At 39.2% G+C, this 19,704-nt stretch overlaps 2 protein-coding genes and 1 long non-coding RNA gene across 5 annotated transcripts in view; 1 reads left to right on the top strand and 2 right to left on the bottom strand.

Moving 5' to 3' along the window:
- The window catches only part of LOC132994201 (uncharacterized), a 14,547-nt gene extending 10,784 nt beyond the window's left edge, over nucleotides 1-3,763 (top strand). For 2 of the 3 annotated variants that reach the window (XR_009676631.1, XR_009676630.1), the window contains exons 2-5: nucleotides 939-1,094; nucleotides 1,285-1,383; nucleotides 2,033-2,100; nucleotides 2,183-3,763. This is a non-coding gene — a long non-coding RNA (uncharacterized LOC132994201). Of the gene's footprint in view, nucleotides 1-938; nucleotides 1,106-1,284; nucleotides 1,384-2,032; nucleotides 2,101-2,182 lie in introns of all 3 variants that reach the window. The other variant, XR_009676632.1, reaches the window with a different exon arrangement.
- rmc1 (regulator of MON1-CCZ1) overlaps nucleotides 1-19,704 on the bottom strand; it is a 440,600-nt gene that overhangs the window by 227,909 nt on the left and 192,987 nt on the right. The gene's annotated exons all lie outside the window — the stretch shown is intronic.
- LOC132994212 (sodium channel protein type 4 subunit alpha B-like) overlaps nucleotides 15,333-19,704 on the bottom strand; it is a 137,756-nt gene continuing 133,384 nt past the window's right edge. Inside the window, exon 32 of the mRNA XM_061064412.1 lies at nucleotides 15,333-19,401. Within this exon, the coding sequence (XP_060920395.1) occupies nucleotides 18,095-19,401 (1,307 nt within the window). The 3' untranslated portion in view covers nucleotides 15,333-18,094. The remainder of the gene's footprint in view (nucleotides 19,402-19,704) is intronic.

Below are 19,704 nucleotides of genomic sequence, written 5' to 3'. Positions count from 1 at the left end.
CATACATACATACATGCATACATACATACATACATACATACATGCATGCATACTTAACATACATACATACTTACATACATGCATACATGCATACATACATACATACATACATACATACATACATACATACATACATACATACATGCATGCATACATACATACATACATACATAGATACATACATACATGCATGCATACATACATACATACATACATACATGCATACATACATACATGCATACATACATACATGCATACATACATACATACATGCATACATGCATACATACATACATACATACATACATACATACATGCATACATACATACATACATGCATGCATACTTAACATACATACATACATACATGCATACATACATACATGCATACATGCATACATACATACATACATGCATACATGCATACATACATACATACATACATACATGCATGCATACTTAACATACATACATACATACATACATACATACATACATACATGCATACATACATACATACATACATACATACATACATACATGCATACATACATACATACATGCATACATACATACATACATACATACATACATGCATGCATACTTAACATACATACATACATGCATGCATACTTAACATACATACATACATACATACATGCATACATACATGCATGCATACTTAACATACATACATACATGCATGCATGCATGCATACATACATACATACATACATACATACATACATACATGCATACATACATACATACATACATACATACATACATACATACATACATGCATACATACATACATACATACATGCATGCATGCATGCATGCATACATACATACATACATATTGGCATGTTAAGTAGTTTTTGTATGGTGTTGTAATGTACCTTTTACCGTTGTTTATTTTTTTTGACCTCATTCAGGTTTTTGGATAGTGTCAGACTCAAAATGAGGCTCTGTGATGAATGTGATGATGGAAACACAGTAGACGAGCAGACCGCACAGTCTGCAGCCTCCAGCTGCTCGAGAAACTTGTTACAGCTCAACCTATTACGCGTCAGCCATCATCAACATCCTAAGTGAGACCAAAGTCATGAATTATCACCATTGATACAGAATACCTGATGATCCTGACTTAATAATTATCATAACACACATGGTAACCTTTGCATTACTTTTCTTTGAACCATTTACTGTGGAGGACTGGTTTCATGTACAGCCCATACAGTATCTTAACACTTCTAACAAAGATGTTTATCTCTCTTTCAGTGAAAACAAACAGATGCCACTTACAGCCGTTTACCTCCTGATGACACAGGGGCAATCCAAAGAGATGATCGACTCCAACCTGGAACCTTCACTCACAAAGTAAGATTACTTTTGTAAATATGTGAAGGGCAGGAGTGGAAGGAACTATTTTAAAAGAAGATGATCTGTCAATCATTTCTTGGTCCATCAGTGCGTTGTTGTGTCTATGACATGGCAGAAAAAAGTGAAAAATTAGGTTCAGTGTCTCCAAGGGCCCAACATGATATTCGTCTTGTTTGGATCGATACCCAAAAATATTCAATTTACTGTCATAGAGGAGGAAAGAAATCTATAAATCTGAAACAATTCATTAAATAAAAACAACTAACTCAATGCAGTTGTAGCTGAAAGAACAAGGGGCGTTTAAATCTAATCATTGTCTTTTCTGGCCACAAAAAAACATGGCGACAACAAAACTGCAAAACTCAAAGCTTCAAAAAAGTAATCCACAAACAAAAGGTGAGGTCATGTTGGCTGAGGGTACTTTTCATAAATGCTCAGTGATTTTGATCGTTCCACTTTCTATTCCTAATGCTAACATAACTAACATTTGGCATTTCTGAGTCTTTTTTAAATCTTTTTTAATTGAGAGATTAATCCTCAGTAGTACAATTTAACAATGGATTCTTTAAGATTTACTCTTCTTCTATAAGTGTTAACTTTAAGCAGTGTAGAAATGATACAAACTCAAATTTCAATCTACTTTCAGACTTGTGTGCAGGAGAACGAGCAGTAAGGGATATCCGCCATGTTTCTAAATCCATCCCAAACATTTCAGTGAGTTAACTTTTCTTTCATCCTCTACAGCAGGTTGTGCTGCTCTTCGGTTGTTAATGAGGTATTTTATTTTATTTTGAAGGTTTTGATGTTGTGAAGCCTGAAGCCTTGAAGAGCGGTCATGAGAGGAGAAACACAAGATATCGCTCTGAGCTTCATTTTTCAGTAAGACAAGAAAGTTTCAAGCTGGATATCAGGCTGTTCTCACGGGATCTCAGCGAGTAAATCATCTGCTTCTTGAATTCTGCACAAAACGTATGAAAATGTAATCTTTATACTTCGAATGTGTTTTTTTATTGGCATGTGCTGCAAAGTTCCAATCAGGGACTGAAAACAGGAAAAGTGAGAGAAAACAACCGAGGTTAAGTAAAACAAATATTTAAAAATGTACTTTTTTAAACACCAGAGCTTTCATTACACTCGAAGTAATTATATTTTTTCAGCCACAACTGCATCAATCTTTTAATCCGTTCTCAGACTCTCAGAAATCACCTTTGTAATCCAGACAACTAAGAAGTTTACCGTTATGTTCAGAAATTATTTCATAACTTCTAACAGAACATCCAGACAGGGAATTTTCACATAGATTTAATTTTGAGCTACATTACAGAGTCAGCAACTGATCTTTAAAATAAAAAAGTATTGTTTATTTTTTAAATAAATGTAATTGCACCAGAGATAGCTATTAGCTTATTTGTATCTGTTGTCCCTGTGTAGGTAGACAAACAATACATAACAGGAAGTGCAATATCTAAAACACCAGGATAAGTCAAAATGATTTTGTACATTACACTTCATAAGAAATCACATATATATGTTAAAAATAAAATAAAAATAATAATAAATAAATATATATATATAAAAACTATAAAAACTATTTTAAAAAAATCCATAAATATGAACAAACACTACATTAAACAGCAGCACCATAATGTCCATCAGTATAAAAATGTTTTTGTAGTTTTGTATTTTTTTTTAAACAATTAATCTGCTAACGTTATGTCAACATGTTTTCTCATTATTAATTGCTTCTGAAGCATTCGTGTTGTGTTTCAATCTGTGCTGGAGGAGCCCATGATCTGCTTTTCATTACTGCTAGTTAACGTGGGCACAAGCTTCCTCCAGACATGTGACTCAGCATGCGTGTCTTTCTTTTCGTCCTTAACACAGTGTCTGAGAAAGGTGCGTTTGATTTACTGTTCTGCGACGTTCAATATAATCTGCTCCTTAACCAGTAAAACAAATCTTCTGTAGCCTTCTATTAAACAGCGTTGAGTGTTTCTAATTTCTTTCCATACATGTATTCAAACATTAAACCGTTATTTTTTTCAAGAATTCATGAAGCTGAGGATAGTTGAACAATATAAGGAGATTAAGGATGTGGTTGTAGTACGGCCAAGAGTTTAAAATGACTGTACTTTCACTCCTGTGTACACCTTTGTGTCAATATTGTTTGATTTCTCATCTGACAGTTCTTATTTAAGGAAGAATGGTGAATATTCAATATTGGTTATAGAAAGTCCTGAACAAAGTTTAAATTCACCCAAATGTGTCTGAATAAAAAGGGTTATCATGGATAAGCTTTATACTGAACAGGTAATCTATTAAGCTGCTACATTATTGAATTTTGCCCTTGCAGGATCAATAAAGTATATCTTCTGTCCGTTTGTCTTTAGTCTGTTTCACTAACCTCTGCCCTCTGCTGTGAAGTTTGGAAACCTGACACGAGTCAAGGAAGCTTTGTCTTTGTGTAAAACAATCTGTGATATTTCTAAAGAAAAGTGCAGAAATTTAATTTACAGACTTAATAAAAGCCAGTAACAGTAAAATAAAGTCTCTGTCCTTTCTTTTTTTTGTGGCTGTAGAGAACTTTAAAGAACTATCTAATTCAGTTTGACTTGCTCTCTCAAATCTCTCATGAAAGGAGCGAAGAAAACCTTTTTCTCTTGCAGTATCTTGGTTGTGCAGCAGGAGGCGGCATAACTCCACAGATGGATAAATCCGAATTTTCTAGAAATAAGGTGTTTGACAGTTCAATTCTCTTTGTCTTTTATCCCTTTCAGTCATTGTGTTTTTAATCCATTTTCCTTTTAACGTCTTCTTGTCTCTCCTTTATTTGTTGTTTAATTTCCCTCTTCTCCTCACAGACAAAAAGCAACCAGCCTTTTTTTATTTCTCCTTACTCCCTGTTTATTTTACCTCTTTTCTGCTCTTCTATTCTGTCTGATTCTATTTTTCTGTCTTTTAAGCACCGTTATTAAGTGATCATCAAAACATTCTCATAATGATAAAGATTAGGAAAAGTGATGAACGAATTCATGTGAATGTTATCTGTGTGTGTGTGTGTGTGTGTGTGTGTGTGTGTGTGTGTGTGTGTGTGTGTGTGTGTGTGTGTGTGTGTGTGTGTGTGTGTGTGTTATCAGAGAGTGTCAGCCGGCTCTCTTCTTTGTTTTTAGGTCACTTTTACGCCGACTCTCCTTAAATCAGTCTGAAAGCAGCTCTGCTCTCTAAAATAGAAACAATTAGTGCAGGCTTGACATTCAACTCTTTCTCTCATCCCTTACTTCCTTCCTTCCTTCCTTCCTTTGTTCCTTCCTTCCTTCATTCATCCCTTCCTTCCTCTGTTCCTTCCTTCTTTTTTAAAAGTTTTTGAGGGGTCTTTTATGCCTTTAATTGATAGGACAGCTGAAAAGATACAGGAAATGTTGGGAGGAGAGAGTGGAAATATAACATGCGCAGCAAAGGGCCGAGGTCAGATTTGAACCCACGGCTACAGTGAAGAGGACTATCCTCGCTACATGGGGCGCACAATATGAACGCTAGACTATCAGCACCTCTTTTAAAAAAAAACTTTTTTAAACCCTTGTCGGTGTGTTTCTTTATGTTCTCAGGAGCTGTCTGTCTGTCTGTGCTCAACCTGCAGACTAAAGTCTTGTCATCACATCTCAACTTCATCGATTTGGTTGTTTGTTGTTATCCGGCCTACACTGTCAAACAGAAGAATTTATGTCAATAACTTTCCATAAAACATCAGGACAACAGTTTAAGAAACAAAGAAACAAATTATGGGTTATTTGAGAGAAATGCAAGTACAGCTCAAACAAGCTGTAAAAAAAACACACCTTTTTGATGAGGAAGAAAGCTTCAGATTTCGTCTATATTTACGAGATACTATTTGAATTTGTCAAATCTGGTACATTGAGGAAGCATCAGAGGTCTGATGCTTAAGAGGAGGACATCTCCAATGTCTAAGATAAGATAAGATAAGACTTGATTCATCCAGAGGGGAAACTCAGTTAACCAGTTAAATGTTGACTGTAAAGTTTTTGCATATATTATCGTTTTGTCTGTTTACTTTTTCAATGAATGCACATTTTGTTCAAGTTTGAAGGTTATATAAACATTTATTTCCTGCACATGAAAGTGTGTTTTTAGAGAGGATTTGAAAGATGACTCAGATTGGCGGCCGGTTCAAATGTGTTAATACCCTTTAGTAAGACAAACATTTATCAACCTTTATCAAAAGTGTAAAGTAACATGAGCACAAAAATATTAAAAAATACATGAAAAAAGTCAAATTTTACTTTTAAAGGTGAAATCTAAAGAAATAAACCAAATACAAAAGAAAAAAGCTTAACATTTTTTTTTACAGGAAAATGTCAACATTCAGGGCGGTGTGTGTGTGTGTGTGTGTGTGTGTGTGTGTGTGTGTGTGTGTGTATGTGTGTGTGTGTGTGTTTGATATCCCTCTGGAGAGTGAGGTCAGGGAACACACTCATTTCTTCCTGTCGACTGTCACGGGACCTCATCAACACTTGGTGTGGTGAGGGAGAACACACACACACACACACACACACACACACACACACACACACACACACACACACACACACACACACACACACACACACAACCAGTGTAAAGGTCTCTCATGAAACTCCCAAGTACCGGGGAGGACCGAGAGATGATGGAGTCAAAAAAAGAAGAGAAGATGAAGCAAAATCTACAAACCCTCACTGCCGCCCGTCCGTCCGTGTGTGTGTGTGTGTGTGTGTGTGTGTGTGTGTGCGTGTGTGTGTGTTTAATGACTAAGCCCATAAAGAAACGAATGACATCACATGTCCACTCCTTTATGCTGCGTCAGCGACTGTCCTGCCTGTACTCTGTAAGTAGGCTATGTGTATGTGTGTGTGTGTCTTTTGTTTATTCTGCAGCGTGTGTGGCTGTGGTGTCGCTTTTGATCTTAATGAGCAGCGAGAGCCACCGTCAGAATGAATACACCCAGGACCAAGGAGAAGAAGAAGAGGACTATAAAGGAACTAAAGAGGATGCTCTTATGCTGAAAACTTCTTTTTCAGCTCCTGTGAGGAACTTTTCATGTGTTAGTATTTTGTCAACATTTTAATCTATAAAATGGAGATAAAGTTATATGTTGGCTGCATCAGGTTCCTTCAGGCACATCGACTGGAGCAATGTGTAAGCACATTGTCCGACCTCATCAATCCTTTCAGATTCTTTTTCATGCAGCTATTTGAGGAGTGATAACTTAATATCTTAAACCCCCTGTTTGAATCACTGGGCCAATGAAAGACCAAGTGGGACCTCCACAGATGTCATTCAATATCATTTCATGCACGTTGGATCAGTAGCGTTAGTGCTTGCCTCCTGGCTAACATTTGCCTCACCTGCCTGGCTCTGATCAGCTTTTGGAATTTACGAAAAAAAAGTTTGGGGGATTAACATGTTGTAACAGGCAACAATGAATAATATAAAGCTTCTTTGTCGTGTTATAAAGCAATGGTTATTTAGGTTGAAAAAATGGTTATGATTGCTTAGGTGGTTTTACCAAACCCTAATGGGCCTGCCCGGGCGCCTGGGCCCACAAACCATTCCCCTTCTCCCCCCTTGGGAGATATCTTCTGCAGTTGGATGCTGCGCTGGTGGTGGGTCTGTAGGTAAGAGCAAAGCATTGGTGAAGGTCAGAGCTGCCAAAGAAAGAGCAGGTATGGAGAGATTGGACAACTTGCAGCTTCTATAGAACAGGTACGTCAGTCGGAAGGAGTGTTTCCAGGTGGGTAATGGTAGAAGTGCAGGTCCAGTTGCCTGCCTGAACTAGCTTGCAGGCATCGCCTCATATATGCGACGTTGATTATTTTATGTAGTTCCGGTTCAGCTGACAAAAAGGTGAGCCGTACAGCTCGTGACGCAAACAGGAAATCCTCTGTGGACCAGTCTACACGGGCTACAGAGTCTGGCTCCTTCAAAGGATATTACACCTGAATCAGGAAACATATGTAGTCTCAGTGATGTCACCCATTGGTTTCTGAAGAGGCGTTTTGAAGCCAAATGATGGTGGGCTCTGCGTTGGAAATTAATCTCCATCAAACTTTTGATAAATTTAGAATCCTGACAAACATCTGTTCAGACAAACCAATTCAGGTCAAAATACTAGATGTAACTGTTTATACGGGGCAGTGGGCCACGTTAGTAAAAAGGGACACTGTAAAATGGGACCCAATGGAGTTTCCTTGGCTTTTGAAGGCAGCCTCTGGTGGACACTTATGGAGCTGCAGTTACTCTTGGCTTCATTTTTAAACACCAGAGGTTGCTGCTTGGATTCAGTTAAAAGAGAATACAAAGAAAGAACTATGAGCTTCAGATTCTTCAATTTATTTTACAGTATAAGAAAAAACAAATCCTGCAGCTTTTAGTAGTTGGCAGTCCCTCAAAATAATATTAAATGATTACTGAACCTCAGCATAAATGTAATATGAATCTATTAGAGTGAACTGTTCCTTTAAGAGAGTCGAGCTTGATTTTTGGCAGACAGACAGATGGGGAAGCTCCATTTAACATATGCTGAGGAACACAGGAACCCCCTCTGCTGAGTATGTGTGTGTGTGTGAGTGTGGTTACATAACCATGTGAACAACTCACACAAACAAACACTTTTCTCTCTGTTCAGCGCTTTGCTCAAGGGCATCGAAGCAGTTCAGAGGACAGACTGTCAGTACGTTTACATGCACAGTTAAGTCGAGCTACGGTTACAGCTTGATTAGGTCATTTAATTGGAATACTGTCCTTGTCCTGTAGTATACATATAGTGTACACTGAGGGAGCTTCGATTTCTTGATGGAAAATGTCAGACTCCGCTGCAGTAGGTGGCGATATGACCCCATTCAGATAGTCACTGTCGGATTTATTTAGAAACAAAAGACGTTTCGAGCCAACATGCATGCCTGAGTCTGAGGAAGAGCGTTTAATGAAATGGTGAAAACATGAACAACTTTTCAGCTCTGTACACTTTGTACATTCTCTACGCTTTAATTTGGGTTCAAATGCGATGCCTGCTAGCCTCCATGGTGATATCTGACGGCAGACGACAATGCGACTTCTGTTATGCTACCAAACGCATTTTATACAGTTCAACTTCCAGATCAACGCCTGGCCTGAGGACTGTGAACGCCAGACTGCTTAGTCCAGTCTTTGTCTGACTAGAGTGAACACATGGAAGTGTAAATCAATCGTCGACTGCATTATCTGTGTGTGTAAGTCTGACTTTGAAAATTTAAACACAATTTCTCTCTGACTTTTTAAAAAAGGTTTTCATGTCCAGTTTTAGTTGGACTGACACAATAAACTAACATTTTTTTTAACTGTATGTTAATATACTGACTGTGGGGGCGCAGTGGTTATTGTGTGCGCCCCATGTATGGAGGCTGTAGCCCCCCAAGCGGGCGGCCCAGGTTCAAATCCGACCTTTGGCTCATTTCCTGCATGTCATTCCCCACTCTCTGTCTCTCCCTGATTTCTGACTCATCCACTGTCCTATCTCTCCATTAAAGGCACAAAACGCCCCAAAATAAATCTTGTATATCTTATAATAAAAAATGTATGTATACTGACTGTGTTTCAGTCAAACTCCATCATCAAAATATCGAAGCCAAGTTATTAATTATTCTAGCAACAAGAAATAAATCACATCAGCAAATCATCTGTCTCAAATGGGAGGATAAAATCTGATAATTCCTGATTCATTTATATATTCATATATTATATCTTTACATACATAATACATAAATCTGTGTTTGTGGAGATTTTGTTTTTACTTGATTTCATTTAACTTCTGTAAACTTTCACTCAAATGACATGTAAATGTTAACAGGGCTTTTATTAGGGACTACTTCCAGTGGCGGATTAAGCCAGATAGGGAGTGCTTTGGCTGTCAAAGAAAGAAATCGTAGCATATTGACTTACTGTGAAAATCAGCATGAAGGAAGAGGAGAAGAAGAAGGAAATAAAGCAGAGGCGACACGAAGAGGAAGAGAGCAACAAAACAGTAGGGTTTTTTCAAGTGTCAACCTCAATCTTCTCTGACACACACACACACACACACACACACACACACACACACACACACACAGAGTCAGGCGGCATTACATCATGAGTTCGGCTTCATGACACAAACGGGCAGTGTTGGCGAGGAGAACCCACGTCCAGCGTGCGATGGAGGGATGAAATTACACAAAGACGGATGCAGACGAGCGTGAGGAGTCAAGGTTGTGTGCAAACGCAATCTGCCTCGGGTCAAAGCTTACCCAGAATGCAATGAGACATACCAGACGCCATAAACCTGTCTTTTTGAGCCGTGATGCACCACTCATATGCTGACATGACAAAAAAAAGAGAAAACACTCAAAACCTGCCACCCTGCTGTGTAGATATCAATCCAGAGGGGGAAGAAGATATAGACAGGTTAATGTCACATTACAGCAAATTAAATGAAAACCGTTCTTAAAAACCTGCAGAAAAACTTAAAGACTTTCCTCTAAATCAGGGATGGGCAACTTTGGTCACAGCAAGGGCCACATTAATTTAATTCTCACTGCCAGAGGGCCAAATTGTAGTATACGAAAACGATTCCAATTAATTATGTCTCAAATTTAACTCAACATATACCAGTGATCAAATATTATTATGGACATATTTCTGGTTTTCATGATTTCATGGCAGATTTTGTCATGTTTTCTTCATGTTTTGATATATAAAAATTGACCTGGCAGCCACATTGAGGGTTGACGAGGGCCGCATGTGGCCCCCGGGCCGCCAGTTGCCCACCCCTGCTCTAAATTGTCCCTACTTTGTCCACTCCTTTCCTGCACGTCATCTAGTGTGTTAGGTTTGTAATTCTAAGTACTTCGAAGAGACTGATGAAACGTCTGCTTGAAACATGGTCTTGCTCTTTTTTAAAATACCTGAATTGGGGCGCTGATGGCCTAGCGGTTAGGTTCCGCCCCATATACAGAGTCCAGTCCTCCAGGCAGGTGGCTCTGGTTCAAGTCCAACCAGCCGCTCCTCTCTCTCCCCACTCTCTCTAGACAGATTTCCTACTCTATCCCCTGTTTTATTGAATAAAGGCAACAGCCCCCCCCAAAAAACAACAACAATTTGAATGACTTTTTTAAAGCTGAAATTAATTAATTTTTTCTCTGTATTCAGCCGGATTTTGTAAAGTTTAATTCACCAACCAGTTGAAATGTGCTAACTCAAACTGTTCGTACAGCCATGTTATTGCAACTGGAGTTATTTATTGGAAATAGTAAACAGTTATTCCAGACTAATTTAAATCTCCAAATTGATCCAGTGGTGTCTGGCGAGGCTTAATGTAGAAGTACTTAAAATCCATTGCACTCTTTTGTGTGATAGTGCAAACAGATTTTAGAAGTCAGACAAAAAATAAAATAAAACCTTTGAGTATGGATTGAAAAACCACAGAGATCCTGACCTTCATTTTAAGGCTGTTAGATAATCTGAGGGATCAAATTCACAGGAGAAATAAACAGAGAAATACAGAAAACCATCACAACAGATTCAGTATTAAATTTTTGTCTTGTTTATTACAGGAGGCTTTTGTTTTATATACAGAGACATGTATTTGCAAAATACTAAAAAGTATTTCAACTCAAAGTACTAAAAAGTATATATATATATATATATTTATATATATATTCATATAATATTGTCGTAATTATTATTATTGTCTCTAAAACACCAAAGTGGGGTCACTGAGGCACAGCTTTCGCCTCCTTTACACCGAGGTTTCACCGGCGACACGATTTGTTGATGGTTGCACAGCGAGAGTATCGCCGAGGTCAGAGGAAAACCATGTAACTTGTTTCTCTCTCATTGTTGTTTTTTTAAATTGACATTAAAAATTGTGTCAGTTAAAATAATTGGAATTGTGGACTAACAAATGCCACTTTCTTTCCTTTTCTTTGCATATTTACCAAATCCTTCACAACTTAAATCTTTGGAGTTACAAGGTTTCTTTCTCTAACTCTAACATGTATCTTCTCTTTTTTTCCCAGCAAAAACATATAAAAATTCCTGCATCAAGACACCTCTTATCTCTGACTTAATGTGTTCAAACTAAATGTGTTTTGGAAGAACTGTCAGCAGACTCGATTTGTCCTCAAATTGATATTGATGAGAGAAGTTTTTTCAATTTCAACGACTGTTCGTCAGGTGTCAGGAGGGAAACATTTACAGATTCCTCCCCTTTCATTCCTGAAAAAGGCAACTTTCTCGAGATATACGTTTCTGGGGGGACTGATATGAAGCTTGAAGACCGTTGTGAAACCAGTTGCGGTGTAAACGGGGCGGCAGTGATTTAAAGCAGTGAGAGGAGGCCTGGAAAAACCAAATGAATGACGACGAAAGAAGTCAGAACATCTTTGTTATTATTATCCTCACTGTAAATAAGATACAGCATCACTCACTGCCTGTTTACATAACTGATGTATTGCATTTATCACACAGTTAATAGTAACAATAGTAATAATAATGAACAATGAAACCACTTGTTATCTGTGCATCTCCTCCTTGTTGGTACGTCGATGTTTGTCGTTTTGTTTCCATGATGACAGCAGCTTTTGGTTTTGAAATGGGGAATAGAAGGCAGGAAGGAGCAGAGATTCTCAGTCTGAGTTAGTCTTTTTACACCCCCCTCTGGTCTGAAAACGGACTCTTCCAAACCCCTTGGGAGCAACATATGACCTGACCTACAGCTCAGAGCAAAGTAGGATTTCTCTCAGTTAAATCATGTTTTTATTTTTGAGTACATTTTCAAGTTTTTCAAAGCACAAGAGGAAAGAAAGCAGCTATTTTCCTCCAACTTTTTCAGCTGGGGGTTTTCTTAATGCTTGGACATGTTTGGTATTACTTTCAAAGGTGTCCAATTGTTTTTACTGTCATATTACTGAGCGAAATGTTTGACTGTGCTTTTGTGCTGAGCACAAACTAGGGTCAGAGGTTCAAATTCATAGAAATCTCAGTACGAGGTCCTTTTTTTCCCTCTTTATTTGCTCGAGTATTGCTACTGTAAAGCAGAGATGTAGAAGGAGGTTTGGTAACATTGACTGTATATAAGGATGGACAACATGTCTCAGAATTCTTCTTATGAAACTCAAAGAGAAGCCAAAATATAACTGCCAACTTGCACTGGCCGGGCCGCTAACTAAAGCAAACATTTAACTTATTAAAGAAGCGTCAAAGTACCAGGTTGGCACAGTCTATAGAAAACTGGCAATCTACAGCGAGCCTTGACATTTTGTTTTCAGCTGTGATTGAGTCCTTCTCATTGTTATTGAAAATTGCCGTCCTTTCTTTAGCTTCATAGATCCACAGCTAGCTGGAACAGTCTACAGCAAGCCTGCAGAGTCTACAGCTAGCTTTACAGTCTACAGCAAGCTGCAGAGTCTACAGCTAGCTTTACAGTCTACAGCAAGCTGCAGAGTCTACAGCTAGCTTTACAGTCTACAGCTAGCTTTACAGTCTACAGCAAGCTGCAGAGTCTACAGCTAGCTTTACAGTCTACAGCTAGCTTTACAGTCTACAGCTAGCTTTACAGTCTACAGCAAGTCGGCACAGTCTAGTGAGCCAAAACAGTCTATAGAGTTTGTTTAAGGACTCTTTTGTAGGGGTTTGTTGTTGACCAAACTGTCAATCATTATATTACACCCTGAATAGCATCTAATTAAAACTTACCTTCTCAGAAAATATGAGCAACCGGGTTCAAACACACTTGATAAGAACTAACTAAGACAGAAACCATGTTTGAGAAAAATGTGTTTGACTGGTATTTAGATTTTCTTATTAGACCCATGTCCCATCTGTTGACATAGAGGCGTTCTTCATAACCTGTACTGTAGCCTGCCACCAGGGGCACAAGTGAAATATTTTGGCTTCACTCTTTGAGAACTGTCATGTCATCCAGCTTTCTACACATGCTGTGGTTGGATACAGAGACGTTACAAACACAGTGCAGCAACAAAAATCCCCTTTGGTTTCCCAAAAGCATTTCCCCCATAGGGCACTGTGGTAGCAAAGACATCTATCAATGCATGTCTTTCTGCAAACTTTAGGAAATCTGAACCTCTTGGGCTGTTAAAAACTTAAACGATGGAATAACAGCCAATCAACTCCGTGCTGTTCTGTATGACTAGTTAAGAGGAAGAGTCAGCTTGTCGATGGAGGGGGGGGTAGGTGAGCCTCTTTCATTATCAAAAAGCATAATAATCAATCCATCAATCAACCAACCAAATGTTTAACCAATCAAATAATCACTCGATCTGCCAGTCAAGAATTCAAACAATCAATCAGTCCGTCAATCAAGCACGTTATCAATCAACCAATGGGGAAAGCATGGCTTGGAGTTTTGGGGTTCATGTGTAGCAGGCACACTCTGGGTCTATTGCTACTGAAAACAGCCCTTCAGCACAACTGCAACCTGAAATACGCCTCGCAGCAGAGTTCAGCAGTGTCTTAAGTATTGACCTAGTTTATATGGTTTTCTATTCTCAATAGAATCTAGTAGAAATAGAGTCCAGACGGTGCCAGTAAAGTTTTTTTTTCTTTTTTCCTTTTCTAAATGAGTCTAGTAAAGCGTTAAGTAAAGGTCCCCCGGGTGACCACGACAACAGAGACAGAGAGAGAGAGAGAGAGGTTGTTCGAAATATTGAGATCAAAGCAGACTGAACAAACGCTGTACACGCACACTTTGACACTTCATCTTGATAAAAACGAGCAGAGACACTGCTTCACAGCTGCTTCATGCCGCTGTATTCACCGCTTTACCTGTAGAGCCACAATAATACTGCCAGCGCTGCATCAGGGAAACCAGAATTCATACGATTTCACCAAACGCTCCGCTTGTAATTGTGCATTTTTAGGTTGTTTAGGTTCATACAGGGAGAAAAAGCTTGTGTTAACTAAAATGTCACCAAACTCACTTAAAAGGTTTTCGCAAACAGTTATTGCTAGACGCGGTTTATTTTTGTTTGCTTTTTTTTGTTTCTCTGTGCAAAATGGATAAAGAGCCGTTTCTTTCGGCCTCCAGGACGCAGCGTACACGTGCAAAAGTAAAAAAAACAAAAAAACAATCTTAATAAAAATAAAGCAATAAAGCTAGTTAATAAATAAATAAATAAATTTCTAAAAGTTATGATTTCAAGAGTCTCCGTTTAAACTGAATAAGGTCCTATTGTTTGCCAAATCCTGAAAGTGTTTCAAGTGATTCAAAGGCAAAAATATTTTTGTTTTGCATTCTTGAAACATGGACATGTAAACCTTAAGTTTACCGCCAAAGAAAAAAAAAATCTCTAATCCTTTTTGTTTTTCTAATTTAAAATAACCTCAGCATATGAATCGAAGATAATTCAACAATGTATCTCTTCAAACTTGAATTGAAACTCTTCAATCATTTCTAAGGAAACAAAACACAAAACGCTTTTAGACGCATCACACCAGTGTCCTGGAAAAACCTGCCCAGCTGCAGCCATTTTTTACATTCAAACTAGTTGGTATACTTTGTTCAAAAGAGACATTTTTTTTTAAATTGAAGTTCTTAATTCAAAGAATCTTTTATCACATGATCGGCTGTGTTTAGACCAAAAGTGATGCAACATCTTAGCGAGGGTTTGGCATTCAAAGTCAATGCAAAGACATTTATTTTCACCAGGGGATGAAAATTCACGTCAAGCAGTTTTTGCAAATTTGAGAAAGTTCAATTCAAGACAGAAATTCACCTGTCACAACATTTCCTGAGCTTGCACCAAAAGTTGTGAATCCAAACTCCATTCATAAAAGACGATTTTAAAAGTGCAGACACACCTGACGACACATGAATTTTCCCTTTATAGAAATATGCATCTTTCTCCCTGTGAAACAGATGGTAAGGTGCTTGGGAGGTGAGGCTGAATGCTAATAGTAGTTGACACAGTTAATGGTGAAGGAGGTGATTAAAGACCAATAATCCTGCAGTTACGAGTAATGTCAGGTCAGTATACGATTCACTTTAAGTCCAAACACACCATTATGAATTCTTCTGTTAACAGTCTATCATCTTCTGATCCTCAATACAATCTTTAAAGTCCAAAAACAACTTTCATTTGATTCTACTTAAAAATGCTGTTTGTGTAACAGCATGAAATATTTTCTGCTTCTCAAAATAAATGTGACTCCAACACCATCCTGCTGTCCTCAGGACTCACAGGGCCAAATCCACCGCTGAAAGTAGTTCCTAACAGACACAATTTCCTCCTTTTGGTAACTTTAATTACCAACAATCTGAATAGAAATTTGTAAGCTGCTTCTAAGTAATTTCATATTTAGGAATCAGGTTCGGTAATGAATATTATTAGTATTTTATAGTTTATATAAGTTGGTATTTATGCAACATTTTGGATACAGCCTTTAAAAACCACCAAAGAAGAAGATATTCTGCATTAAACTCTGCTCAGAGAAACAGCAGAAAGTAATAAGCAGCTGATGTGAGAAGAAGTTTTTCCAGGACACTGATGACTGATACAAGTCTGAATCACAAAGCTCAGCATGAGCTTCTCATAAAACTAAAAAGAGAAAAATCCTGATGTAGATGAACTGATTTGATTGTCGCACTCCGGTCAGGGCTGGACTACGCCTCAAAGATCTTAAAACTTTTCAGCTTCAAGACTCTGGTTTGAGATCTTGTGTGTGTTTGGCCAAACTCCACCGACCAGACGGATAGAACATGACAGCGGGTGATTTGTCAAAAAGTCAGCAATGGGAAGAAATGGCGTTTATTTAACCCATGAGAGTGTTCTTTTATTACCGCTGCATCTTCCAACTTAAGATTTTTTCTAATAGGTAACCAATCAATTCTCCTTTGTGTTAATTTTGGACACTTCTCTTGTTATCTGTTTATTTGCTTTCTGCCTCATGTCGTTCACGTTCCATGTTCATAAATAAAAAAGTAAAAAAAAATATATAGGAAACTTCATACAATGACAATATATACCCTTATCTGGGGATATTTTTTTCTAAATGGCATTTTAAAAAAAACGTAAACAAATAACAAAAGTAATTCCAGCAAGAGCACAGAGATGTCCACAGTAAGGTATCTCTTTTGATAAAAGCCTTAAAATGCAAAGAGTGATGGTTTATTGCACACTTATTGCAGTCTGATCCTTTATCCTGCTTTGAAAGGTAAACTAACCTGAGGTATTGATGCCTTAAGGTTATTATGATATGAATATAGCTGCATAAATAGATGAGTGGGAAAATGAGTTGGGTTTGGATTAAAGGAATAAAGATTCAACTTAAAGATAAACTTGACTTTTAACGACACATTTCAACACTTCTTTTTCATACGTTAGTCATACGTTATCGATAAATAAATGATCAGCCTTGACAACAAGCCTGTTTCCTCTACTTTATCCTCATGCATTGTTAAAACAAAACCCAGCAGGATTACGAGTCGTCTGTCCTAGTTTGTTCATAAAGCAAAGGGAAGCAAAGGACTTAGAGACAAATCACCCACTGGCCAAAAGAAGTGATGGACACTAGGATGTTGACAACCCGGGCAAAAACACATGTAAAGAGTCCGGGACTCTGTATAAAATCTCATTGTGCACTTATTTGTTTTTGGTGTTATCTCAAAGGTTTTCAGAGGAAAAATAAATGTATCCCAGGTCCTTTTTCTATGTGTCTTTGTCCAGGTGTCATAACGTGACAGCACATGTAAACTCAAGAGTGAAAAACAGCAACCAAAAAAGATGAAGTTGTTTTCAGGTTTTTTTAGCTTTTTTCCCCCCGTGCTGCACCCTCTCCTCTCACCAGTCACGACCGTGGTGGTTCAGCCAATTTCTCTCAGCTCGTACTGCTCATAAGCCCAAAGAGAGAGACTGCTCATTTTATCATCAACTTACTCTAAAAAATATAAAAAATAGTAATAATCGCACCGCTATTAAAAGACTGGTAACATCGACAAAGTTATACTTTTTACTACGAAAACATTTTTTTAAACCACGTTGTCGTTATTTCCCTCCTCTCTCGAGTCTCGGTCAGTCGGAAAGCTGCCGACTGTTAATGTGTCGAGAAACACCGCTAGGAACAGCGTACTCTTACAGACAGGCGTACTCTGAGAATATTGATCAACTGTGGGAGGCGCAAACCCCCCAGGCCAATAAATGATGGATAAATCTGATATAGTTGTTCTGATCCCTCTGACCCACCGTGGCCGAGGTCAGAGGTCTGTCTGTGTTGCGAACCCTTCGCTCCGGTTCACACCAGAGACCCAAAAAGGTCAAAGGGATCTACGCTTCTGTCTTTCACTCCAACAAAGGCAGGGTAGATTTGACAGATGGGATTTCCCCTCTGTTATTGCAGTTTTTCTGCTTCCCTTTAAGAAGAAACTCCAAAAATGCTGTTGAGTTCAGTCCAGGGATCTCCACAGGGAACAGGAAACGACATTAAAGGTAGTAAATATTCCGCTTCGCTTGCTCCTTCACTCTCCGCCTCCTGCAGTCGTCATAGCTTCACTTTGCCGCTTCGTTCCTCAGCGTTCTTCAGCGTTCCTCAGCTATGGTACATTCAGTAAACAAAAGAACAAACAGGCTTAACCCAAAACAAGGACATCCTCATTTGTTTTTGTTTTTTTTTTGCTTTTTGGTTCCCGTTATGGTACAGTTCCCTGCTGTCTGTCAGGGGTGACCACTGACGGCGACTGTTCACTTGGTTCACCGCCTGCAGTCTCTACAGTTATTGTTTCTGTTTTTACTGCAAGCGGGTGAAATATCTCAGATGTGGCTCGAGTAACGCTGTCGTAGGACGGCGGGGACGAGGTGGAGGAAAGGGTCTCTGAGCGCTCAATCCCCAACAAACTAGACCCATAGTTCTCCCTCATCATGGTGGCGATCAGCCCTTCTTTCTCTGGAGCGTCCTCACTGAATGCTTCCTCGCCGCCATCGTCCGCATCAGCTCCCACGTGCCGGGGTGTGGTGATCTGGCGGTACAAGTAGGAAGCGGCCTTCATCTGCCGCCTAATCAGGTGCCTCCGGTAACACCTCTGGATCACTGTGGCGGAGACTTCTTCCTGTTTTCTCCTCAGGGTCGTCGTTATCGGCTCATAGGAAATCTTTGACGGATTGGCCATCATGAACTTCTCCTCCATCTGCTGCTTTAGGGCGTCCATCTCGCCCGACTCGCCCAGGACTCGCTTTGTGAAGGCAAAGAGGATGTCCAAGCAGTGGATCTTATCCCCGCTGACCATCGGCAGGTCCATGGAGATCAGTTTGATCTTATTAGGCTTGGAAATGCGAAGCGGCTCTGAAAGCGAGTCGGCAAAGTCTGATAGCTTAGCGTACTCAATGAACTGTGTGGCCTCTGGGTCAAACTTCTCCCAAACCTCGTAGAACATCTCAAAGTCGTCCTCGCTCAGCGGCTCTGTGCTCTCCTCTGTGGCAACGCTAAAGTTCTCAAGGATGATGGCGATGTACATGTTCACCACTATGAGGAAGGAGATGATGATATAGGTGACGAAGAAGGTGATGCCCACTGATGGATTCCCGCAGTTCCCCCGCACGGTGGTGCCGGTGTGGGGGATGTTGGGGTTGCACTCCTCAGGGGAGTTGTTGAGAATGGGACTGAGCAAACTGTCCCAGCCTGCAGAAGTGGTGATCTGGAACAAGCAGATCATACTGTTCCCAAATGTCTCAAAGTTGAACATGTCGTCGATACCCGCTTGTCGTTTCACATAGGCGAAGTTAGCCATGCCGAAGATGGCGTAGATGAACATGACCAGGAAGAGAAGGAGCCCGATGTTGAAGAGAGCAGGAAGGGACATCATAAGGGCAAACAGTAACGTCCGGATGCCCTTCGCGCCTCTTATGAGACGCAGAATCCGACCAATACGGGCCAGTCGAATCACTCTGAACAGTGTCGGTGACACGAAGTACTTCTCGATGATGTCGGCCAGAACGATACCTGGAAAAGAGAAAAAAATACAGTGTTTTATACAGTGTTTTATACAGTGTGTTTCTATCACACATTTTAATCTTCAAGACCTGCAGATATTCAGATGTATAAATGTAAGATTTTGCATCTGTCTATAGTTGTTCCGAAACGCTGCTTACACTTCTTACACAGCCAATAGAGGTTATTAACCTCTAGAAAATGTTACTTGTTTTTTCTTCTCCAAAAAGTAGCCTAACATAGCATTCATATATATATACTTTATCTGCCACCTCCTACTAGGCTACTGTTTAAGGGCAGCAAAGAAGATCACTC

This window comes from Labrus mixtus, chromosome 19 (assembly GCF_963584025.1).
Source record: "Labrus mixtus chromosome 19, fLabMix1.1, whole genome shotgun sequence".
Lineage (NCBI taxonomy): Eukaryota > Metazoa > Chordata > Actinopteri > Labriformes > Labridae > Labrus > Labrus mixtus.
The sequence above is the reverse complement of the archived record's forward strand: the minus strand, read 5'-3'. Positions and strand labels throughout refer to the sequence as shown.